The sequence below is a fragment of the Plecotus auritus genome (assembly GCF_963455305.1).
Source record: "Plecotus auritus genome assembly, chromosome: 4".
Lineage (NCBI taxonomy): Eukaryota > Metazoa > Chordata > Mammalia > Chiroptera > Vespertilionidae > Plecotus > Plecotus auritus.
This window is the reverse complement of record NC_137775.1, coordinates 121,846,970-121,872,759: the sequence shown is the minus strand read 5'-3', so window position 1 is coordinate 121,872,759 and position 25,790 is coordinate 121,846,970. Positions and strand designations below refer to the sequence as shown.

The 25,790-nt window shown below is 40.4% G+C and overlaps 1 protein-coding gene across 9 annotated transcripts in view; it reads right to left on the bottom strand.

Annotated features, from left to right (window-relative positions):
• ASB15 (ankyrin repeat and SOCS box containing 15) overlaps positions 1–25,089 on the bottom strand; it is a 37,961-nt gene extending 12,872 nt beyond the window's left edge. For 5 of the 9 annotated variants that reach the window (XR_013960401.1, XR_013960402.1, XM_080664524.1 and 2 more), the window contains exons 1-7: positions 24,982–25,089; positions 16,921–16,991; positions 10,499–10,607; positions 8,862–8,914; positions 8,646–8,777; positions 6,943–7,101; positions 775–1,020 (exon numbers count right to left, since the gene is read on the bottom strand). Coding sequence is in view for 5 of the 9 variants with exons in the window: in XM_080664524.1 (XP_080520650.1) it covers positions 775–1,020; positions 6,943–7,101; positions 8,646–8,777; positions 8,862–8,914; positions 10,499–10,605 (697 nt within the window). In the remaining 4 variants the exon portion in view is untranslated. Of the gene's footprint in view, positions 1–774; positions 1,021–6,942; positions 7,102–8,645; positions 8,778–8,861; positions 8,915–10,498; positions 10,608–16,920; positions 16,992–17,769; positions 17,821–24,981 lie in introns of all 9 variants that reach the window. The other 4 variants (XR_013960403.1, XR_013960404.1, XM_080664525.1 and 1 more) reach the window with 1 other exon arrangement.
• Positions 25,090–25,790: the final 701 nt, after the last annotated feature.

The following is a 25,790-nucleotide window of genomic DNA, read 5'->3' as shown; positions in this document are numbered from 1 at the left end:
CAGATGTCCTTCCAGACATCCTTCCCAACAAAGCCATGTTAGCAGGACCAAGGCAGAGGAGGTTAGAGGCGATCAGGCAGGCAGGGGAGAGCAGTTAGGGGGATCAGGCTGGCAGGCAGGTGAGCAGTTAGGAGCCAGAGGTCCTGAGGGGTCCCAGATTGGAGAGAGTGAAGGCCGAGCTGAGGGGACCCCCTTCCCATTCACGAATTTCATGCACCGGGCCTCTAGCTAAATCAGAAGTGTGAACAAAGAGGAATTCTGTTTAGAAGATGAGTGTGAGACCCTGGGACCAATCTATGTGAAAACAGGGCTCTTTTTAGAGACAGCAAGCTGATCTGGGCATGAAGATTTGCAGGTAACTGTGCATACGGTTTAGTTGAGCACTTGCCAGTTTGGTTCAGTGGACAGAGCGTCAGCCTGTGGACTGAAGGGTCTCAGGTTTGATTCGGGTCAAGGGCACATGCCTGGGTTGCATGCTTGATCCCCAGTAGGGGGTGTGCAAGAGGCATCTGGTCAATGATTCTCTTTCATCGTTAATATTTCTATCTCTCTCTCCCTCTCCCTTCCTTTCTGAAATCAATAAAAATTTATTTATTTTTTAAATATATTTTTTAAAAAATATTTTTTGAAAATTGAGTTGTGGAATAGGGGACCACTTGGGAGGCTGTGGAGAGCTGGGCACCAAAGCCGGATGCCCAGTGACTTTCAGAAGAGGAAGAGAAGCCAGCAAGGAATGGAGAAAAGGAGACAAGCCAGGAATGTCTTGCCACGTACCTTTGTGGATTAGGTGCTCCAACACATCGCAGTGGCCGTACTCAGCAGCGACCCCTAACGGTGTGACTCCGAAGCCGTCTCTCAGGTGCACGCTGCCCCCGTGCTTCAGCAGCAGAGCTACGAGGTCTTTGCGGCCTTGTTTGGCTGCCTCGTGCATGGCTGACCAGCGCTTGACACAGGGCTGGTCCAGGCTGGTGTCGTGCTTGAGCAGAGCAGACACCATGTCATAGGAGCCCCTTCTTACAGCTTGAAGAGATATTTAAAATAACAATTGACAGTAGGCATATTAACATGAATATTAGATGGTGTTAAAGTGACCAATGTTAATATCAAAAGAGAATATTGTATTTTTCACCCCCATTTCATTTCTTATATCCAAATTTCTATTGCAGGCCCTAGCCGGTTTGGCTCAGTGGATAGAGTGTCGGAATGTGGACCAAAGGGTCCTGGGTTAGACTCCCATCAAGCGCGTGTACCTAGGTTGCAGGCTCCTCCTTGGCCTGGGCCCTGGTAGGGGTGAGCACAGGAAGCAACCAATCGATGTGTTTCTCTCTCATCAATATTTCTCTGTCTCTCCCTCTCTCTTCCACTCTTTCTAATAATAATAATAATAATCCCCATAGATTTCTATTGCAAAATGTAAGCAAGCAAGATGACACTGCTGTTTCTTTAAGACTCTGACCTGAGGAGGTTCAAGAGTTTCTTGAAAAACAGTGCATATTGCTAAGATAAGATGTGGTATATAATCTTTCTAAATTTTAATTTCTTCATTAACAAAATTAAAATAACATCCGCTGTTGGGTTGTATAAATTAATGTATGTAAATTTTTTAGCATATAGTAGGAGCTCAGTAAATGATAACTATTATTATTAATAATATCATTTCATCACTTTTAGGATCCTGAAGCCACATGTATAAATAAGGTTTATCAAGTTTTTCCCCCTCTAGAAAGTTCCCTCAATGACAGCTGTATGAAATGAACATCTCTTTTCCCATGCTCTTAATGGGAGTTTAGCAATAGGAATGTTTAGAATCTAGGTAGGTTCTAAATAGATGAAGCATATGACAGCCAATGAACTACAGTTGCAGAGGTTTACTAAATCAGCTCTCTCCCCTTCTTTGCTTGTCTCTAGTAGCTAAAATTACACTGTTAAAGTGGTTTCCCCTTTTAGATTAATGATATATTTTCCCAGCTTAGATATAAATATTTCTTTTTAAAAATATATTTTAATTAATTTCAGAGAGGAAGGGAGAGGGAGAGAGAGATAGAAACACCAATGATAAGAGAGCATCATTGATCGGCTGGCTTCCTCCTACATGTCCCTACCGGGGATCAAGCCAGCAACCCGGGCATGTGCCCTTGACTGGGAATTGAACTGTGACCACCTGGTTCATAGGTTGACACTCAATCACTGAACCACACTGGTCGGCTAGATATAAATATTTCTAAAAGATGTAATGCATTTTCTCTTATCAATAAATAAAATCTTATTAAGAAACAGCAGGATGAATGCTGCTCCCTGCAGCTGGAGATAAATACAGATTCATTCGTTCATTCATTCAACACCTGCCGCGATATGAAAGGCACTGTGTTAGGCACTGTGGACAACAGAAAAAGACAGATGTTTCTCACTTGTGGAATTTACAGGTTAGGGAAGAAGGCTATCCTGTCTTGTGTTTGGAGAGGAACTCAGAGTCTGGGCCGTTGCTGGGAAAGGCAGGAGGAGACGTGGGCCCACATAGAACATCCTGGGCACCCAGGAGGCAGAATGCAGAAAGGATCCAAGGCCACGCCAAGGGAGAGGGCTCCAAAAGGCCTAAACTAAGGCTGAAGGCAAGCTTTGGAGGCAGGCGAGCCATCACTGCAGTGAGATTTCAGGTTTTGTCCTACTCACTGTCTAAATTAGAGTCTGTTGACAAATGCATTTCTCTGAAATCACCCACCTGCCACTGGCAGCTCTAATTACAGCGTATTACCTCATCCTAGCTGGTGTTATTGCAGAGCAAACATCAATAAGTCAAACCAACTAAGAGGTGTGTCCTCGTTTATCTTCTTGCTCTTATTGCATTTTTTTCCCCTTTGCCTGATTCAGAGAACATATTGATTAGAGATATTAGTCTTTCTTCACCAAAACAACAGCATATCTAGGCCATATTCAACTTAAAATACTTTTAAAAATAAAACTTTGCTTGTAATTTACTTTTTTGGAAAGAATATGTTTTCTTTCCCATAAACATAATAATGCAAATTGTGGGGAGCCCCTCCCAAGTTAACCCACAAAGACATACCTAGTCAATAAATGGCTGAATCATGAAAATTAACAAGACACTATATTTGTGTAACATAACCAAGTACAAATAATTTATGAAGTAAAAAATACACAAATATATATCTTCAGTAATAACATTTTAAGAAAACCCCATTTCAGTTCAGGAGTTAGAGAATTCCCATTAGAGAATTTTGCATAGTTTAAAGGCACTTTTGTACATTTATCGTCTGCTGGCACTTTTCCTGTTTATTTAAATTCCTGTCACTTTCTCTGTGGGTATATGTGTTTTGCTCACATAATTTACTTGTCAGCAGTGAATTCTTTTCTGACTCATATGACATACAAATAGAGCAAATTTTTCTGAGATATCTTGACAGGCAATGGAAGATCGAAAGAGGCGATGGAGTGAAGAGAACATATGTTGATTTGTGAGAAAGGAAATGTCTGAAGCAAAATTAACTGGCTTCTTCTGTACCTTGGGCCCCAGTGGCCAGGACAATCTCATGGCTATCCAATTAGAGAAAGGTGACACCAACTTCGGAGACAGGGCAGAGAGGGAGTTTGAGTGCAAAACCCTTCAGTGTCAGGTCATCACAAATCAGGTATCTACCACTCAGCAAGTAACTGTGTAACATGACTGCAATATATCAAAGTCACATAGTAAGGCCAGATGGCTGATGGACAGACCCAAAGTGACTTTTTGGGGGCCATTTAGGGATATCAATAAATAAGTATGAGGATAATGGGATTGACATTGCACAGAAAAAGAAAAAGAACAGCAGTTTTTTCTCTTATCTCTCCTTCGTGAGTTAATAGACTGTGAGTAGCAAATTTCAAAGCATCTCACAGATTCAAGAAGAAAATTGAGAAAGTGCCATGAATTATCCATTTTCCCATGAACCTAAAAGGACAATGTGGTTTCCACAATGAAGGTCCTGAAGAATTTAACCCAAGTAAAATTCTTATTCTCCAGGATGATAGGAACATAAGTGAACACCTCCAGAATATTTCCTTCATGAGACTCTGTCTTCTCTTTGATATTACCATTTGGTTTTAAATATATCTTATTTCTAAATGTTAACTCTATTTTGACTGATAACTCAATGATCAAGTTCCTTTCCCACACTTCAGATACTGATAGAGTAGAGAAACCAACAAATGAAACTTTGAAATGCAAAGAAATGCTTAATGCTCTATTGTGGGTATTAAGCATTTAACAATTTACATGAAGCAAAAGGAAAACAAATGAGTGACAATTATGACTTATTTAATCTTTATGAAATAAATGGGTTGGGAACAGCAAGAAGAGACTAATTCTATATTTGCAAAGTGCGATAGAAGAAGAAGGAGGAGGAGGAGGAAGAGGAGGAGGAGAGGGAGAAGAAAGGAGGAAGAGGAGGAGAAGAAGGAGAAGAAGAAGAAAGGAGGAAGAGGAGGAGGAGAAGGAGGAGGAGGGGGGGGGAAGGAGAAGAAATCAAAGACTATAGAAACAGCAACAAATGCATGGATGTCAGTGCAGATACTCCATAGTATATGCCTTTACAAAAACAATGCAGATTACATTAATAGTGGTGCAGCAACCCATAGCTGAATATTCTATTAGTGCCTGTGTTCAAAGTAAACTAGGGAAATAAGGAAGTGCCAGCTCAGGAAAAAAGCTCTGGTTTATTTATGAGAAGCACCATGTTACGGTGATATAAAGACTGTTTAACACGTATACAGAGACAGCTATCAGTTCCTCTATTCTCGTGTTTCCCCTTTTGTTCTAGCAACAGAAGCCCCAAGTTTTAGCTGGTCACAGTCTATCCAGGTAGACTCTACATAACCAGGCCTGCCTTGTACCTAAGTGTGGCTACGTGACAAAACCTGAACTAATGGCATAAGAATGGAAATGCTTTATCGATGTCCAGGTCATCTTCTTAAAGGGGAAGATGCTTTCCCAAGGCTGCCTCTTTCCTCCTTCCTGCGGGCTGGGAAATGGTGGCATCTGAAAGTTCTGTGTGATGGTGGTGCAGCCACCCAGGGCCACACACTCTGAAATGTTGTCTAAGAGAGAAACGAACTTCTTTCTTCTTAAGTCATTGCTGTGTTTGCTTTGGGTATCTGTGTTTGTTTTTTGTTACATAAGCTTTGCCTGTACCCTAACTATAATATTAGTTTGGCCAATCAGATCTAAATTTCGGAAGGCTGAAAGCTCTGACATGGGGCAAGAGGAAGCAAGACGGAATCGGATCAGAGTGACCCCAGGCTCTGGTGGCCCTATTTATTTAACGTTATGTCCAGAGGCAGAACCCCTGCCCCTCCGCAGTCTGTGGATGACCCTCTACTTCCCCCAAGTCACAACTAAGGGCAACTATATCTGTGAAAGTTTCACAGGTTCAGTACTTATTTATTTTCCTAGTTTACTTTGAACATACACCTTTATTATAGTATTTGTAACATTAATTTTCTACTTATATCATATCTACCTGTCCTACTAGACTCTTTGAGAGGAGGAAGATCATTCCACGCCTCTTTATATCCATGTTGCCCAGCACACCACCTGGCTTAAGGTAACGTCTCAATAAATGTTGTTTGCATTGATGTTGTTGAATGTAAATATTTTATGAATGTTTATGACTTGTCTGAGTTTTCTGTTAATATTTAGGTTGTTTTTAAAAATTCTAGTGATTTCCCTGTGAACAGGAGCGGTGGTAGTGTTAGCTAGTTATGACCAGAGCTCATGATGCTTTATTCTCTTTCTCTGTGATTGCTGATAAATAATCTTAGGTCTCCTCCTCCTCCACACACACACACACACACACACACACACACACACACAATTTCATAATGGCTCTCCTTTCCTGAGCATCTATCCTGTGGCAGTGGTTTAATATATTTATATTTTCTCTAATTTTTATAACAACAAGTCTGCATGGCAGATGGTATATTTTCATTTTACACATGAGGAAACTGAGGCCCATAATTGCAATCTCAGAGCTAAGATATAAGTCCATATAACAATACTTTACTGTGTATTTGAAAGTTGCTAAGAAAGTAGATCTTAAAAGCTCTCATCATTAGAAAAAAATTATATCTATGTGAACTGATGTAAGTTAACTAAACTTATTGTAGTAATCATTTTGTAATATATAAAAATCATGTGATATATATTTTAAACTGATACAGTGTTTTATGTCAATTATATCTCAATAAAACTAGGAGAAAGTAAGTCCACAGATCTGATACCAAAGCCCAAATTCTTACTCTACAACCCCAGTCCCTAAGAGAAAGGTGATGTTATCCCTGGTCATTTGTAGTTAATATCCCCTCTCTCTCTGCCTCTGCAAACAGACCTGCCAATTCCTACTGGTCTACAAATAGCAGGATACACAAGACTGAGAATATGCTGATAAATGACACCTTTAGGTTTTTCTTTATTCCTTTGCTGTGTCAGGGTGGTTAACTCCTTGTAGGTGCCCAGGGCTGCATCTGAGTACTCCTAATCTGCTGGCTCCTCTTCCTTCCAGTTTGGCTTCATTGCTAATGTGGACCTGGAGTCTCTCGTTGGAGTCCCCTTCTGCCTCTTGCCTCTGACTATAGACCAAACATGCAACCCTCCTCACAGCTGGCCCCCACCTAGACAATGTTCTTTTAGAACTGGTACTTCTTGTTTCATAAAACTAGTTTGGATTGCTCTTGGTTAGTTGGTGCTGAAGGATCTTTCACATTTGACCTCTTTGTGGGATAGAGAAACAAAATCTTAGGACAGGTAAGATGGAAGATAGGGGAGAACCCAGGCAAAGAAAGGAGATGAGGTCACATAATTTTAGCCAATACATAGTGGTTTCCAATAAATACATATTAACTATTTATTATTTATTGCAAACAAAAAGTTATAGGAAAAAAGTCATTTACCAATGAGAAGAGGTGTCTCTCCTTTGTCGTTTTTGGTGTTTGGCCATACTCCCTTTTCTAGTAAAGTTCTTACATTTTCCACCAGACCAGCTTTGACTGCCAAAGTCAATGGTGTTTCTCCCTCAGAGGTCTTGAACTCCCAGAGCGTCTTATAGGATGCTGAGATGTGAAAGCATTGCATAAAGTTAAAAATCTTTATTTAAAGATATCACATAGATCAGAATAATACAATATACATATTAGATTGAACAAAGTCGATTGATGAAGCAGCGAAGACTAAAAGGAGATGTGAGTAAAGTTTCTCAAATGATAGTATAAGTAGATGATCATGGATGTTCTAATCAAACTGACAGCTAAAAAACCAACATGTATGTTTCAAGGTGTTCTTTTTTTTAAAAATGGGTTGTAAATTTTCATCCTGATAAATTATAAATCAACTTCCCAATCCTTAGCATTGTTATTTAAATTGCATCTGAAATTGGTTTTTGTCAAATGAAGCCTGTGAATGTGGGACTGAGAATATATTTGAATGAATGTATCCTGTGAGAATATGTTAGCTACACTATGCTTAACATCATCTTCTATATCTGTCTATATGTCTAGCTATCGATTTTCTTTAGCTGGCTAGCTGGCTGGAGAGTTAATCATGAAACATCATTACCTTCTACAACATAGAACTAGGGAGCAACATTGAAGGTTGAAAGATGGAGCACTCTCAAAGTGTTTTATGAGATATTGAGGTATGAAAAATACTATATTAGAACATGAACATTATTATTAATATTTGAGCAAGGTCAATTTACCATACTATTTATTAATGTTTATATTATGAAGAAATCGTTCAAGATGAAAAATTAAAAACTGACTTCCAAAAGCAAAGAGATTTATATTCAGCCCTGGCCAGGTGGCTCAGTTGGTTGGAGCATAATCTCATAGACCAAAAAGGTAGCAGGTTCAATTCTCTTTCAGGACACATACCTAGGTTAGGGGGTTCAATCTCCAGTTGGGGCATATATGGGAGGTAACCAATTGATGTTTCTCTCTCACCTCTTCTCTTTCTCTCTCTCTCTCTCTCCCTCTCTCTCTCTGTCTCCCTCCCTCTCTCTTTTTCCCTCCCTCCGTCCCTCTCTCCCTCCCTCCAACACTTCCTCTCTCTCTCCAAGCAATAAACAGTCTGGCCTGTGTGGATCAGTGGTTAAGAATCAACCTATGAACCAAGAGGTCATATGCCTGGGTTGTATGCTTGATCCCCAGTAGGGGGTGTGCAGGAGGCAGCTGATCAATGATTTTCTGTCATCACTGATGTTTCTATCTTTTCCTTTCCCTTCTTCTCTGAAATCAATACAAATATTTTAAAAATAAAATAATAAAATCAATAAACATCATCCTTGGGCAAGGGTTAAAAAAAAGATTTATATTCAAATCAATTAATTCATGATATATACAAACTTCTATCACTTTTAGGTGATAACCACATTTTCCAGCCAATCTGTGTCACATTCTTAGAAGGATGCAAAGGTGAACCCAGAGACTCACAAAATGTGCGAATTGTACCCTACATTTAAAACATGGCTATTGCCTTTTCTCATTTTCAAATAATATTTTATTCTGCTGCTTCTTTTTGCTTGTTACATTCATTGACATCACTCCCAACTTCTACATTCTTGCTGCAGTTGGGTCAAAGAGGCTTTATGTTTTCTTACCATCCAGGACAATTTCAAGTATTTGTTGAATGGGCTGAAGAACAGCTTCATGCAGGGGGAACCATCCTTTTTCATCCGCTTCATCTAATGCATATTTATATTTCACATACTCCTGGAGCTCAAGAATGTGGCCTAAAGTAAACACATCGGCTGATAAATCTGTCCCGGCAAGATGGAATCTCGAATTCATCCCAGTGTAGCAATGCACTCACTTACCGTGTTTTATGGCCTCTACAAGTTTTCTGTTTTGATCACTTAGTGGCACAAATCTTCCAGAGAAAGAAACATAAGCCATAATTATAAAAGTGAAATACTCTGAGGAAACAACATTTTAATCTATATTGAGTTCTGAAGATAATTTTAATAATCAAGAGTTTAAGGAAATGCACACAACTGATTTCATCCACTTAAAAATGCAATGACTAAGAGTCAGAAATAAAGTATATTTATGATACACTAGATGAAGGAACATTAGTGGAGATGATAAAATATAAGCTTATAACACCGTCTCGCAAATGAGTGCCGAGCAACGAAGGAGTAAACAACTGGAGGCAGAGTCAGAAGAACTGGGCTCGGGTTTTGTGCTTTGTGACTCTGGGGAGGCCAATTAGCCTTTTTTGAGTGGTGGTTCTTCATCTGTAAAGTGCTGGAAGTAAATAGAAAGGTCCCTAAGACTTCTTTCCATTTAAAAAATTCTATGCTCAATAAATGTTTGCTGCTTTAAACGTAATAATTGCTAATTAATGATGGCTCATTTGGGGGCTTATGATCCACCCTGCATGTTAGTCTCAATCAACTCATCCACAAGTGAAAATAGGCTGAGCATTTACAGAGCAAACGCCCAGTTACCAGCCCAGTAGGTCATGATGTCAAGCCTCATGGCAAGTCTCTGTGGTGAATTTATTCAAAGGAAAAAAGCATTTCATAACAAATTGAGTTAACATTATCAAGCAGAAACATTTGCTGCCATCCTAGGGCTGTGAATGCTTTCCCCAGAACTCTAAAGTTCTAAAACCTGTTGAAGATATGGAGAAAAATTAAAGAGGCCAAAAATTTAAATGTAATATGTCCATTTTTTTGAAAGCTCAGAAACAATAATTTATAGCACTGAATCTATCCCAAAGCACTACTAAGTTTCAGAATATTATAATAGAATGTAAAGGTAAACTAAAGTTTAGTTTAGTCAGAAGAATAATGTGTGTTGTTCAAGACAGAAATCTATATTTGCAGTTTTAGACTCTATAACCACTGCTAACATAAATCACCAATTTTGTGTATAATTTGTTAACTTCTGTTATTTGAAAAGTAGATAATGAAATAGGCTTTGGTTTATATATTACTTCTCCAGATATTATAGAAGCCCTCAACCCTTTCCCCATTCATTGAACATATGGGCTAGCATTACTCTTCATATTTTAAAGATGCAAATATAGAATACATTACTTATACTAGTAAAGGTTGCCTGAGTCAGTAGCAGAATGGGCTCTAGAATATACAGAACAGACTTTTGTATACCTATCTATACATTAGTTGTATAAACTGTACTTATAAATTTGTTTAAATTTATTGTCCTTTTCATGCAATTAATTTAGAAAATAGTCAATCATGCACAACTGAATTCAACTAGAAATTTCCCCTCCAAGTTATTTCCATCTTCTGCCTGAGTGGGGATTTGTGGAAGGTCAGACTGCTGAACCTATCACAGTGGCCCTTGTAAAGCTGTTCGAATCTCTGCCAGAAAAGAAGGGTGAGCATTTTCCTGGAAGAAGAGTCAGGAAACAGCATTTATTTCATCTTACAACCTCGTGATTGTCATCTGGAATTTTGTTGAGGTCAGTCAAGTCAATTGTTACCTTTCAGGATAAAATTCACTCTTGCTGGCTTCAATGGATTCTTGAATACTGAGCTGAATATCATAACTTGTAAGATTGTCTTCATCAGGGTCATCATTACTATCCATGACTAAATACAATTTTGAAAAAAAAAACAATTTCTTATTATCAGCAAATGGCACAGAACACCATATAAAGTTAACATGAAAGATGCAAAGTGAAAAACTAAAATGCGTTTACCTTTCTCCATTTAACAAATACAAATGCATTTGTTAACATTTTAATCCATATTATATATGAAGCCCGTTCTAATTTTTGAACCTTGAATTACTTGTCCTTTGGGCATCTGAGTTTTCTAATTTTGACTTTCTTCTCAGTAATGACTACCGTTGGGCTTATAAGAATTCACTTTTTCCACATTTCAGACTTAACAGAATTTTGGCCTATCCGTTTCCTCAAGACACAGCACATTAGAAGTTTAAAACTCTGAGAAGACAGTAGCAGGAATAGAGAACAGTGAACCCTTCCCATTCTTTACTCATTATGTCGTGTCTGCTGTACTTGCTTATTTGTTGATTAATTCCTTTGCTCACACCAGCAGTGGTTTGAGTTGGCTGCCTTGAGTTGCAGTTGTTTTTGTATTTGTGTTCAACTTCTTCTAATGGGCTCTACGCTTTTTGAGGTGAAGGGTGTTCTCTCACTCATCTCAGCTTCCCCTACTGTTGTAGAATGTGCTGGGCACAGGAAAGATTCTCAATGACTATTTGTTGATTAAAGTAGAGAGAACAGAACATCACAAATGCAGTGCCCTCGTCTTGCCTTCAGGAAATTTGAAGCATTGAGATAAGAACCATCTTAACTCCATCCCCAGACCAGAGACCAGCCCTCTGTGGATTAGAAATTCCTTCCCCTGCACAGTTATCCATTAGAAGCCACTGCTCTTGACTGGTCCCTCTCCTCTGAAGATAATATATAAAAATATAGCTTATTTATCATGGCCTTATTTCTTCCAAATATCAAATTAGAAGTGTGAGTGTCTCTCATTACTATTGGATCTATTGTTTTATCTTAGAAATGTAGTAAGTGTAGAAATCCAAATAGTCCTACAGCTAGGCTGATTGATCAATATGAAATTATTTTTGACTAGTGATGCTTTTCAAGACAGAATGTATTTACATTGTAGTATGTTTTTTCAAGGTGAAAACGAAACAAAACAAAACAAAAAACCAAACAACTCAAAATAGTATTCTGTGCGCAATTTCCAAAGATAAGAATTGTTTACCTCTTCTCATGGCTCAAGGTTAGATAAGCTCAGACATTAAGGACAGTTCTGTTCATGCTGACAGCCAAGGACCCTGACCTGTGCACAGACTGCACACAAGTAAATCACCTCATTATGATTTTATTGTTCATTGTTCTGTACCAGTGGCCTTACTCTCAGCTGGAAACAGAGAGGAGAAAACAGTGATAGTGTGCAATCTACTGAGCATATTTTCTCACACCATGATATCTCAGTCTACTCAAAAGGCTAACATGAGCCCTAGGGATTCTATTCAACAAATAGATTCAAGTGATATTTTATTTTACTTGTTATTGTTTACTCGTTCATTGTCTTTCTGTTCCCCCTAGAATGCAATCCAATAAGAGGAGAGAATTAGTCTGTATCACCAGTGCCTAGAGAAGCACCAGCTCATGATTTATGGTCTCTAAATGCATATTGAATGAATGAATGAATGCATGCATGCATTAATAAATGAACACTAACATAATCTAAGCTCTGCTTTATTCTTAGAATTGACTATTTTCCTCAGGTATGGAGTCTTTCTTCCAACTAAACAAATTTGCCCACTCTGCGCTTGGCTTCATTTTTTTGCACTTTTGTGCTTTCATACTTTATTCCTCTGCACTCACAAGCATCCCAGCTGTTCCAGGCCCACGGCCCTCACTGCCTCAAGCCTGGCTTCAGACGTTCTTCGTACGGAAGCCCTTGCTGAAATTCTCCAGTTCCTCTCCAGCTTTCTTTGTTTGTGTGTATCTACTCTTATGTAATACTAGTGACCCGATGCACAAAATTCGTGCACATTAAAAGGGGATTAATTAGAGGAAATAATTTAATATTGCTATTTGCCCTTTCTCTATAATAGAAGTGTCAGAGATGAAAGAAAATTAGTAAAATGTAGATGAAAACCTTCCTCCTGTCAGAGTCTGGGGCACACCACAGGACCCAGAGTCAAGTCCCCGCCCACCCACATGCACCTCAAAATCACATGAGACCCAGACCTGGCTGCCCGCCCCCCTAATTGGGCTAGATCCACACCAGGCCAGTCCCACCCTTGTCAAGCCCTGCCTGGCAGGGGGCGTAGCCTCAGGTCCCCTGGCCCGGTGCCAGGATGGGGGGGGCGTGGCCTGAGGTCCCCCAGCCCAGACCGGGGCGGGGGGCATGCCTTGGGGTCCTTCGTCAAGCCCCACCAGGTGGGGGACATGGCCTGAGATCCCCTGTCAAGCCCAGCCAGGCAGGGGGGCACAGCCTCAGGTCCCCTGGCCCAGTGCTGGGGCGGGGGGCACGGCCTGAGGTCCCCTGTCAAGCCCTGCTGGGCGGGGGGTGCAGTCTGAGGTCCCCCGACCTGGTGCCTGGGTAGGGGGCATAGCCTGAAGTCCCCTGTCAAGCCCCACTTGTTGGGGGGGAGGGCACGGCCTGAGGTCCCCTGGCCTGGCACTGGGGTGGGGGGAGCATCCTGAGGTCCCCTAGCCCAGCACCAGGACAAGAAGTGCACCTTGAGGTCCCCCATCAAGCCCCGCCAGGTGGGGGAGATGGCCTGAGGTCCCCTGTCAAGCCCCATGGGGGCAAGGGAGGGCATAGCCTCAGGTCCCTGCTGATTGCTCATTAAGGCTGCTTATGGGAACTTGGCCTCAGTTGTGGATGCAGCCATCTTTGTGATGGAGTGATGGTCAATTAGCATATTCCCTCTTTATTAGATAGGATTTTCCCAACATCTGGATTTGCACTCATTTTGTATTTGCTTTGCAAGTTCCTCATATATCTGTTTTTTTTGTATTCTCACTTGGACAATTAGTTTTATGAGTAAAAACAAACTTTCTTTTTCCTTCATGTCTTCTCTCTCTACTCCACTCCTGGTCAACCATAGCAAATTGCTATTCACAGTGGTCACTGGAGAAAATGTGTTGACTCACTAGCAGTGGAAAGCACTGAGTCCTTCAGACAGCACAATTAGATGATGAAGTTCAACCTGTGGCATTGCCTGTTGCCTTTCTCACTAACATCACGGTGGTGATAGGGGATTGCATGTCTGGGATTAGTAATGAGATACAGGGCCTTTCACCTATTTAAATCACTGGCTTAACTCTAAATCTGTTTGAAATTTGGGCTTCCAGGACATGAGATACTACAGACTCCTTAGAGAACTGAGCTGATCTGTGGAAAGTTTTTTTTTTAAATGTCTTTTTAATTACCACCAGAAGGAAGCTATCTAACACTTTCCACTGTTTTTTATCCCTAATGACAGCAGGGTAGAAATGATGAGGAAACTGCTACTACACAAAACAACCCCCACCGAACGCGAGCTGTCTCCATCCTTTTTCTGAAAGCTTAAGATGAAGGCACCGATCTGTGTGCAGGTGCCCTAACATGTCAGAGAGACAGGGTGCATCATTGGAATGGGTCTAGAGACATTAAGACACAATGACAATGGAATACTATAAGGCGGTAAAAAAGAAGGTTTTCATATACATTTGCAACAGCATGAATGGACCTGGAGAGTATTATGCTAAGCAAAACAAGCCAGTCAGGGAAAGATAACTATCACAGGACCTCACTCATATGTGGAATCTATATGACTAACAAAACAGATCCGGAGACATAGAAGCATGGAACAGACGGATGAATTTCAGAGGGAAGGTGGGGGTGGGGGTGGGTGGGTGGGGAGAGATTAAGCAGGGAATTTACATGCATATATGCATACTCCATGGACAGAGACAGTAGTGTGGTGAAGGCCTGGGAGGGGAGGGTGCAGGGTGGAGGGTATCAATGGGGAAAAAAACAAAGGGTCATCTGTAATAGTTTCAACAATAAAGATAATTTTTTAAAAAGACACAACGAGAAGGGCAGGAAGAGTTATTTATCTGTACCTCAAAATTAAAATGACTGGACTCAATGCCAAATGAAGGCTGGAAACAATTTTTAAATATATATATATATATTTTAATTGATTTCAGACAGGAACAGAGAGGGAGAGAGAGATAGAAACATCAATGGTGAGAGAGAATCATTGATCAGCTGCCTCCTGCATGCCCCACACTGGGGATAGAGCCCGCAATCTGGACATGTGCCCTGACCGGGAATCAAACGGTGCCCTCCTGGTTCATAGGTCAATACTCCACCACTGAGCCACGCCTGCCAGGCTGGAAACAATCTTCAAGTAAAATACCAGCCAGGTACCTGAGGGAAGGCCAAATACTCTTTTAACATCCTTGAAGACCTATTTACAGGTGCCCCACTGCTCGGACTGGCAAAATTCATTGACCCTTTCTAAATAATAGTTTGCCAATCCTGTTCTGAAGAATCCCACTACTTATTTATTTTCCATAAGTAGCTGGTTTACAACATAACTGGGACAATCAGATTGGACAGTTAGCCATTTTGTTTAAAGCACTGGTCAGCCTTGCTTTGATGAAAACAATACAGTCTCTCCACGCATGTGTTTTCCGAGGCCTCGTGTATGCCAGGTAAATAGCCATTAAATTAAGGATTCTCAGATGCTAAATGTGTTATTCAGATGTCAAAAATTACTACTTTACAGATGGGCTGAGTAAAATCCTAGATTTAGATAGTGGAAAAGAGAGTGGGTGGTCATGTAAGTTTTAGATTCTCTTGGGTAATAATAAAAATGGTGATTATAACGATAGCCATAAATCATTGAGTGATTATGTTGTTTCCAGCACCGTGCATAGCACTTTGCACGCACCACCTTGCTTTAAATCCTCCAGTTCCACCTTTAAGTATTATAGATTCATTGTGCATAAGTGGAAATTTGGGCTTCAAGAGGTTAAAAAACCCACCCAGTGTCACAGAGCTAACACGTACGAGTCTGGACAGGTATCTTCGTGTTGAAGGTCTTTCCAAAGCTGCAGGAAAACAACCCACACACCGTCTGCTGCCCTTAAAAAGAAAACACTCTGATCTTGCTCTTAACAGCCAGTCTTGATGACAATGCCTTCCAAAAATAAAAAATAGCTTCCAGGATACACAAATCTTTCTCTTTGGGTCCAGGTGATAAGCTTTGAGCTTAGGACGGTCCGAGGTGTCCTAGATTTGCCTTCATTCTGTACTTTTGTTTTGGAGTCTACACATTACAGTCTGAAAAACAGGATCAGCATGCCAGTTGGTGCCTGACCCAAGTGGTCAGGAGGTTGGATGATGTTGCAAGGTATGATACAGGAGGCAACCTGGCTACATGTATTGGTAACCTCTCTGCCCTGGACTCTAAACTACCTCTAATCCGTGACCCGTGATAATAGCAAACTGTTGATAAGTTTGTGAGGCCCCACAGAGCTTCCCTTGAAACCTGGGAGCTCCCACAGAACAGGACCGACCAAGGTCCTCCTTTTCCCTCAACCAGGGCAAATATGACTTTGTTCCCTATAGATTGTTTATTTCCAATGACATCCAAATCTGTTTCGCCCATTCACCCTCACACTCTGTCTTGGGAAAAACAAAAACGAAATCATTTCTGTGAATCCTAAACAGGGCTGGCCTTAAGAGTTCCTGGAGTGGCCCTAGCTGGTTTGCTTCAGTGGATAGAGTGTCGGCCTGCGAATGTACTGAAGGGTCCCAGGTTCAATTCCGGTCAAGGGCACATGCCTGGGTTGGAGCTCGATCCCCAGTAGGGGGCGTGCAGGAGGCAGCCGATCAATGATTCTCTCTCATCATTGATGTTTCTATCGCTCTCTCCCTCTCCCTTCCTCTTTGAAATTAATAAAGAAATATATATATATATATATTTTAAAAGGAGTTCCTGTAGTGGACTATTGCTTCCAAGTTGCAGGGAAGGGCTTTGGGTCCATAATGTAACACTGCCCCCAACACCAATCACATCAGTGTAATTCTGTTACGTCAGTCAGAGGTTCTCTCTGGGAGAGCTTATTGTTCCATCTTCCAGTGTCCCTTTTAAAATGCCAATAGCCCCAGGGCAGAATCAGAATCTGTTGGGATAGTTAAATGTGAGGGGATGATGGCAGAGGGTCTAAGACTGAGTCTAGTGGGAGGTGATAAGAGAGGAGAAGAAAAGAGCAATACAGTAAAATGTGGCTCTGCTCACAGTTTTCTACAAAGGCCAGCCCCCAGCTAAACCCTGCCGTTCTGCAGGGGGTGCAGGTCCTGCTGTGTGGAAGGGGAGACCCTGATACCCTGAGGAATTGTCCTTTACCTTAATCGTCTCCGGCCCTTGAGTGAGGAGTTCTTCTGCTGGAGGTCCCGAGAGTTTCATCAGGATCTGTCCTACGAGAGGAACAGCAATAATTACAGGGCATTTCCATTTTTTGGTTTTGTTAAGGCAATATAGCTATATACAAACAATGGGCATTCTCCTTTTCTGCATTTTGACCATCTATTTGTGAAATGTTGTATAATGTTAAAGATATATTGAAGTCAATATAAATAAAATTTTGTAATAACTTTGGTTTTTATTTGGTGGCTACACACTTTGTTTTTTCAGATCCTTCGTTTTTTCAGCACAAGTGGCAAGTCAAATAAAGGGCTTCCTTAGGCATCAGCGTTAACTAGTCCCCAAGAGATGCCAAAGAGAGGCGACACTCTGTCAGAACCAGGTCCCACCCCATAGGCACAAACGACTTTTATTTACAAGCTATGAGTTACAGCAATTCCCTCTTCGTGGTATTTGCCTTTTCTTTTCTTTTTTCCTCCAGGTGAAATTTTTTATTTTTCAATTACAGTTAACATTCAATATTATTTTTTGTTATTTTCAGGTGTGCAGCATAGTGGTTAGAGACAATTCCATATGTTACAAAGTGCTCCCCCCCCCCCCCCCCCGATATTTCAATTACCTACCTGGCCCCATACATAGCGATTGCAATAAATATTACTGATTGTATTCCCTATGCTGTACTTTACATCCCTGTGACTGATTTGTAACTACCAATTTGTACTTCTTAATCTCTTCACCTTTTTCACCCAGTCCCCCAACTCCCCTCCCCTCTGGCAGCCCATCAGCCTAAAGAACAAAATAAACCAACAAACAAAATTGAAACAGACTCACAGACGCAGAGAACAGACTGATGGTATTTGCCTTTTCTATCAGAGAGAAATCCTGTGGATAACAGAGAGAAATAGACCAGTTCAAACAGCATCTTTAACAGCACCACTTGTTCTGCTAAAACTCTCTCTCTCTCTCTTTCTCTTCCCCCCCCTCCCCAGGAAACAAATGCTACTTTTATGTTGCCTCAAAGAGAGAGAACTGAACATTTTAGAGAAGATATAAAAAGGCAAAATGGATATATTGGTCTCCAGGCACCAAGTAAGATCTGGCATGTGATAGAAATTCACAAAGTATTTGTGGAATGAATGAAAAATTGGATGATTGAATATATACTACTATGAAAATCAGCAAAAGAATAGATTAACCTTGAGAAACCAAGATGGTGGCATAGGTAAACACCTGAACTTGCTGCCTTGCACAACCACTTCAAAACTACAACTAAAAGACAGAACGGACATCATCCAGAACCACAGGAAGGCTGGCTGAGTGGAAATTCTACAACTAGAAGGGAAGAGAAAAGCACACTGAGACTCAGAGGAGCTGCGGAAATAAAATGCAGAGGTACGGAGGCGCGCACACGCGGAAAAGGCTGTCAACTGAGTACGTGGCTGTCTTTTTCAATCGGGAGGGAAACACAAGCTCCAGACTGCTCTGAACTCCAGTTCTGGGTGAGACTCTGGGGACCCAGACTGGGGAGAAACTGGCATCGGGCGGAACTCGAGGGAGGCTTTCTCTCAGAGGTGCTTGCAGTGATTACCGAGGGACACTGAGACCCAGGGGCCTCTTAGGGCAGGGCTGACAGGAAGCCATTGCTATTTGCTCAGCCCTGAGACCCCACCCCATCCAAGCTCTGTGCAGAAGCTTTTGCATATGAATGGCCTGGTCCTTTGAAATCTAAAATTAACTAACAAACTGCAGCTGAGTCAGAGAGACCCAGAACATCCAAAAGAAGGCCCAAGGCCCCGCAGCAGCTTCCATTGCTTCACAACTGGGCCTCATCTGGGCACCTCAAAAACCCAAACAAAGAAGAGGAATCTGCAGATCTCTCTGTAGTTCCTGCGGGTGGCCTCAGGCAGAGGCTAAATTAGTTCCTCCTGGGAGATCCAAGAGCCAGTGTACCCAGTGGTCAGAGTGGGACCATCCAGATTACAACTCCTCAGATCCATAAGGGACACACTCAGGGGCCAGACTCAGTGAGCACCAAAGTCCCAATGAAGCAAGTCTTGTCTCAGAAGGGTGTCTCCAGCACAGAAGTTCTCCCATCATAGACACAGCTGATCCTCACAGCCAATTGGCCTGGAGGTCAATTCCTCCCAGTGATACCAATAACAATCAAGGCTTAACTACAACAAGACTGTGCACACAGCCCACAAAGGGGTGCACCAAGAGTGTCCACCTCAGGTAACTGGGGAGGCTGAGCCACTGGGCCCTATAGGACACCTAGCACACAAAGCCACTCTTTCAACACAGGGAAGCAGCCAAAATGCGGAGACAAAGAAACAGGTCACAAATGAAAGAAATGGAGGAAAGCAAACTATAGGACACAGAGTTCAAAACCACAGTTATAAGGTTTTTCAAGAATTTTCTAGAAAAGGCCGATAAATTTAGTGAGACCCTCGAGGATATGAAAAAGGACCAAATAGAAATTAAGCATACACTGACTGAAATAAAAAATAATATACAGAGATCCAATAGCAGACTAGAGGATCGCAAGAATCAAGTCAAAGATTTGAAATACAAAGAAGCAAAAAAACACCCAACCAGAAAAACAAAAAGAAAAAAGAATCCAAAAATATGAAGATAGTGTAAGGAGCCTCTGGGACAACTTCAAGCATACCAATATCTGAATTATGGGGGTGCCAGAAGAAGAGAGAGAGCAAGATATTGAAAAATATCTTCAAATATCAATTTGAAGAAATAATGTCAGATAACTTCCCCCACCTGGTGAAAGAATAGACTTACAAGTCCAGGAAGCACAGAGAACCCCAAACAAAAGGAATCCAAAGAGGACCACACCAAGACACATCATAATTAAAATGCCAAGAGCAAAAGACAAAGAGAGAATATTAAAAGCAGCAAGAGAAAAACAGTTAGTTACCTACAAGGGAGTACCCATACGACTGTCAGCTGATTTCTCAACAGAAACTATGCAGGCCAGAAGGGAGTGGCAAGAAATATTCAAAGTGATGAATAGCAAGAACCTACAACCAAGATTACTCTACCCCAGGGGTCCTCAAACTTTTTAAACTGGGGGCCAGTTCACTGTCCCTCAGACCATTGGAGGACCGGACTATAGTTAAAAAACCCCACTATGAACAAATTCCTATGCGCACTGCAGGCCCGGGACGAGTCAGCTGCTAAGCAGGACAGGCAGCGGCACTCGGCGGGCCAGATAAATGTCCTCGGTGGGCCGCATGTGGCCCGCGGGCCGTAGTTTGAGGACCCCTGCTCTACCCAGTAAAGCTATCATTCAGAATTGAAGGTCAGATAAAGAGCTTCACAGATAAGAAAAAGCTAAAGGAGTTCATCACTGCCAAACCATTATTATATGAAATGCTGAAAGGTATTCTTTAAGAAGAGGAAGAAGAAGAAAAAGCAATGATAAAAATTATGAATAACAAATACATATCTATCAACAAGTGAATCTGAAAATCAAGTGAATAAAAAATCTGATGAATAGAATAAACTGGTGAATATAATAGAATCAGGGGCATAGAAAGGGAGTGGACTGACAATCCTTGGGGGGAAAGGGGTGTGGGGGGTGGCGGGAAGAGACTGGACAAAAATCATACACCTATGGATGAGGACAGTGGGCGGGGGAGGGTAAGGGCATGGGGTGGGGTGGGAACCGGGTGGAGGGGAGCTATGGGGGGCAGGGAGAGGAACAACTGTAATAATCTGAACAATAAAGATTTATTTTAAAAAAAATAATAGATTAACCTTGTGTTTTCTTTCTCTGTCATACATATGTTTTTGCCAAGTTCACTTCTAATTTTGGGACTGCATTAACTGAGGCTTAATTTCTAAGTAAACTGTCATACTAGTTTAACCTGTATGCAGTTTCATATTACAAAATTAGACATTTTTAGTCTCCACTATTGATTTCCAAGTCAAATTCACCCATGACAGAGAGGTAGGAAGATGCATGCTAGCTTTTGAAAAATGACACATTGAATAGAAAGGGGCTTTAGATTCACAAGTATGTGATTTCTTAGGGATTGGAAATGTAGACTAGAAAAGAATAGAGTAAGCATGGCCTATGAAGAGACAAAATATGAATAAATGTGCCCTATCACTTCTAGTATGATAATATGATTTTTAAAAAGCCCTATCCTTTGTCTTTAATTTTTAATCTAGGAATCTTATAAAATAATCAGAGATATGGAAAAAGATTTGTATGTGAAAATGTTCATCTCAGCCACATTTACCAGTAAACTGACAACACATTAGAAACAATATAATCCCTAGCTAGTTTGGCTCAGTGGATAGAGCGTCAATCTGTGGACTGAAGGGTCCTGAGTTCGATTCCAGTCAAGGGCACATGCCTGGGTTGTGGGCTTGATCCCCAGTGGGGGGCGTGCAGGAGGCAGCAGATCAATGTTTCTCTCTCATCATTGATGTTTCTACCTCTCTCTCCCTCTCCCTTCCTCTCTGAAATCAATAAAAATATATTTTAAAAAAAGAAACAATATAAAATGTCCAACAAGAGGGAATTTGTATAAGACATTATTGTATACCCAAACAATGGAAAACTATATAGTTATTAAAATTCATATCCTTGAAGACTTATCAATGCCAGGGAGAAAGCTTGGTGTGTGAGAATGATGCTCATTTAATCAGACATGACCAGCCACTTTGATTGACTTTATGGAGCCAGAGCTTCCAGAGCCTTCCAGAAACTGGCCTGGCATCTGGCTCACAGGCTGAGCCTTAGGGGTGGTGAGATAGGTCACTTACGGGCAAGCCAGGGACCTTGGTGACATTGGGAAGAGTGAAAATTGATCAAATTTGTAGTCAAGCAGATGAAACCTGGTGGAGGGAGAGTCTTGGATTGAGGAAAAGCGGAAATCAGAAAGACAGATTCACCTGAGTCATCCAAGTCCTTTCATTATCTAAGTTATTATGTCCGTCTGCATGGCCCCAAAAGTATTTTCCACTAATTAGTGTGTAGCAGCTCTGGAGCAAGGTGGGGCCAATACAGACAATAAAACAGCTAAATTTGGTTTATAAAACTGAGTTATAGAGTAAAAAAATGTTCTGACTGCATCCAATAGCTACAATAACAATACAAGTTAAATATCCTAGACCTTCATAAAAACTATTGTATATGTATACATGTATATGTATTTGAAAATGCACATCCATATATTCACCTATATATATACTCTCTCTAAAAATATTTGTTCCTAGGCATGGTATATTTTGTTTGACATGATAGAAGTTCGTGTCTGGTGCTCAAATCAAATCATTTTCTGCTTAAAACTCACTCAAAAAATAATGAGCTTTGCATTTCTTCATATTTATTTTGAATTCATGTTCAGGCCGTTGATTTCTGCTGGAGACGGGTGAGTGTGGTAGTTGAACCTTTGTTCAAATCCTGCCCTCCAAGGGTAGCTGCCTCACTAGCTGTGTCTGGCATGTTGCAAGTAGTCAATGAACATTACATGTTAATAAACATGTTAATATCCTGTGAATGCACTCCTCCGGAGTGGGAAAGTAGAATTTTAAAGCTTGTTTGGCAGTTCTAGCTCTATTCCTCAACCTTGAACAGGCACTCTGACATTTCCCTCTCCTTTTTTTTTCTCTCAAATCATTTCACTTCAGAGTTAAAGACCATTGGGTAGCTCCACCTGTAAATCCCACTTACAACAGGCCCAACAAGTAATTTCCCAGTCTCAGCTTGAACACCAAAGTGGCAAGAAGCTTACTATATCTCACACTGTCCTTCATCTTTGGCAAGGTTTAACAATTAGGAAAAACACTGAAGTTGAACTCATCTCCTCAAATCCTTGTTCTATGACCCGGGTATTCCTCAGAGTCACCCTGAGAAAATGTTGTTCCTCTGCCACATGAAAGCCTTTAAATATCTCCCACGAAGGCTGTTAGGTCTCCATTGAGCCTTCTCCTCCCAAGGCTGGACATGCGTCCTTCCTATGATGTGGGTTCACCTCCCTCTACAATCTTGATTGCTTTCCTGTAAACACACTTCTTTAATATCCATCACTTTCTAAAAGAGGCTCTGGGCCATGGGCTCTGACAGCAGCTACAGTCAAATAAATGCAACATTAAGCAGGGGTGACCATCTCCTTTTCCCCAGCCACTGTGGATCTGTTAATATAGCCCAAGCTCAAATTAATTGGGGGACTATCATGCTACACACTTGATTCAAATTCTACAAGTCATATTCTCCCCACATTATAGCAGTGCAATTCTATAATATAATTTATTTAATTCTATTACATTTTCTTTCTTTCTTTTTTTAGATTTGACCTTTATTGCAGGCTGCTAAGATCTAATGCATTTTCTATCCCTCCAAGTATTGTTCTATTTGCAGATCTATTTGCATGTTTTCTCTATGTCTATCTGCTCTATTAATGATGATAAATGTCGAACAGAAATTGGCATAGGACAGAGGCCTTCAGGTTGATCTATTGTTTAAGAAAATATGTTTATCCAGGTACAAGTCCTCCCAAAGACATCAACATCTAGTATTAACGTTTCTTTTTCAATAATAAGACCATCATCAAGAGATACTTCCAAATACCTTGTTGAAATACAGATGCACATTATCTACATTCCCCTTCTCTACTAAATAAAAAATACAAAGGAGAAGAGTTGACCCACCAGTTCTCAGTGATTATATTTTTTTTCCTAAGGATTTTCAGAACATCCTACCTGCTCACTCAAAAACAGGTATTTGATGTCTGCTATGTTCTAGTCACAGTACTAGACACAAGGATCCATGCCTTCAGGGAGTTTGCTGCCCTTAAATAATGCATTCTAGATCTTACCCACAAACAACATTAATCTCTCCCCTCCTTTCCCTTCCAAAGTTTTTGCAGGGAGTCAAGCTCACAGTAGGTGCTCAATAAATATGTGTTATTGAATTTGATAATTATTAGAAGTAATATCTATTGAGTGCTTAACTGTGACATGCATTATGCTGAGCACATTAAATAGATTGTTATTTAATTTCTACGACACACTTTCCCCTCACTTCACAGATGAGCAAACTAAGTGAGGCACGGAGTGGTTAGGTAATTTACCACGCAGTCATTTGATACTAGAGCAACTCAAGTTTAACCACTACAGCATATGACTCAGCTACTCTCATGGAATTAATGAAAAGAGGGTCTCATCTTGTAATCCTAATATTCATAAGCCTCAGAAAAAGTTTTTTAAAGGGTTTAAGCAAACAACCAGCAAACCTATCAGACAACTCCAGTAGAAATATAAATATATTAGGTAAGTTTTCATTTGAAGTATTCCCATAAAAACAGCAGAAGTCTAAAATTATATTTTATGACAATAATGTCCTCATCACAAAGCAGTGTTAGAACTTCCATTCCGTATCACTACTATTGCATAGAAATAATTTTATTTTAGATGTAGATGCTTTCTTAGAAGTTATCTGTTCATTTAAGAACAAGATGGGTGATGGTATCAGATAAATTCTAAGGACTTGCCAACCTCAAGATTCTATCATTTAATTTGCAGAAGCAGATTTTTAATTCTATTGAGTTCCTTTTCTTCTTCTGATTTAAAAGAATTTAAAGAATTTTTGATCTGAATGAAAAGCATCCATCTTTTACTATCATGATAAAAAGGCCTAGATAGAAATTTATTTTAATTATTGACAATAATCATTTAACTTTTTTTCAGAAACCAGGGCCAGCTAAGACCCTTCCATAGTGTGTATATTGATCCTTCCTATAAACATATTTATTCTTGATCTGTTTTTCTCATGATGCTATTGTTTATTGTGATTAATAACTATATAATTGAGTTTATACTCTATAAACAAACAAAACAACCCTGGCTTTATTCTATAATAAAAAAGGCCCTAGACAGGCAAACCCATGGTGATCAATTGGAAAGAAAGTAATGAGAAACTACCGTAATATGTATTTCCATCTGTTTCAAATATTCTTAATCCTAAACTATGTAATAAGCTATTTGGTGAGGGACAGATCAAATATTTCATAATCTCACCTTTTGGAATGATCGTCTTGTCATTCTTATCCAGGGCCTTGCCTTCCTAAACCAGAGGAAGTGCCATGGAGCCAATGTGTTCCTCTGTGTATCTAAAATTAAGTACCCAGTTGGTGGTTAAATTAAGATCTGACCTTGTACAACTGAAACATAAGTGGTTCTTGGCACACAGTAAAGTATTACCCATGACTTCTCTAGACTCTTCATCAAAAGAAACACAAACCCACAAAGGTATAATAAAATTATCTGTGTCCTGATTGGTTCAAAGAACTCTCCTGAAAACAAAGGATCCACTAACCCAGCTGCAATGAGGGTTCCTGCGGGAGGAGCAAAGCAGGACCCCGTGCATAGAATTAAACCATATTTTTAAATCAGTTGTTCTAGAGACATGACATCTATGAGGCTGAAGACCCAAATCCACTCTTCCTCAATTTTAACACACACTATTTCTCATTCTTTATCTTTTAGACTCAGGTGAAATCTCACTAAGTACAATCTTATTGTCATACAAATTTACTGTCTTTCCTTTGGTTTGCATTTAATAGCTGTCAATGTGATGTACAGATGGGGTATGACAGTCAGTGGCATCTAATCTGATCAAGAATCTTTAGGTCAGATTATACTATAGAACATGTATATTCTAAAAAAGTGAGCAGCCGATCCGAAGCAAGGAGAAAATCAGCATTTAAATTGGGGACAGTTGTTTGTTTTCTGTTTAAAAAACCCAGTAAGTTCAGTGTTTTCACTGATTTTCTAAGGAAAATAATCAGCCTTAGATTTGTTTTGACGTGGTCATGCTTGGATTAACT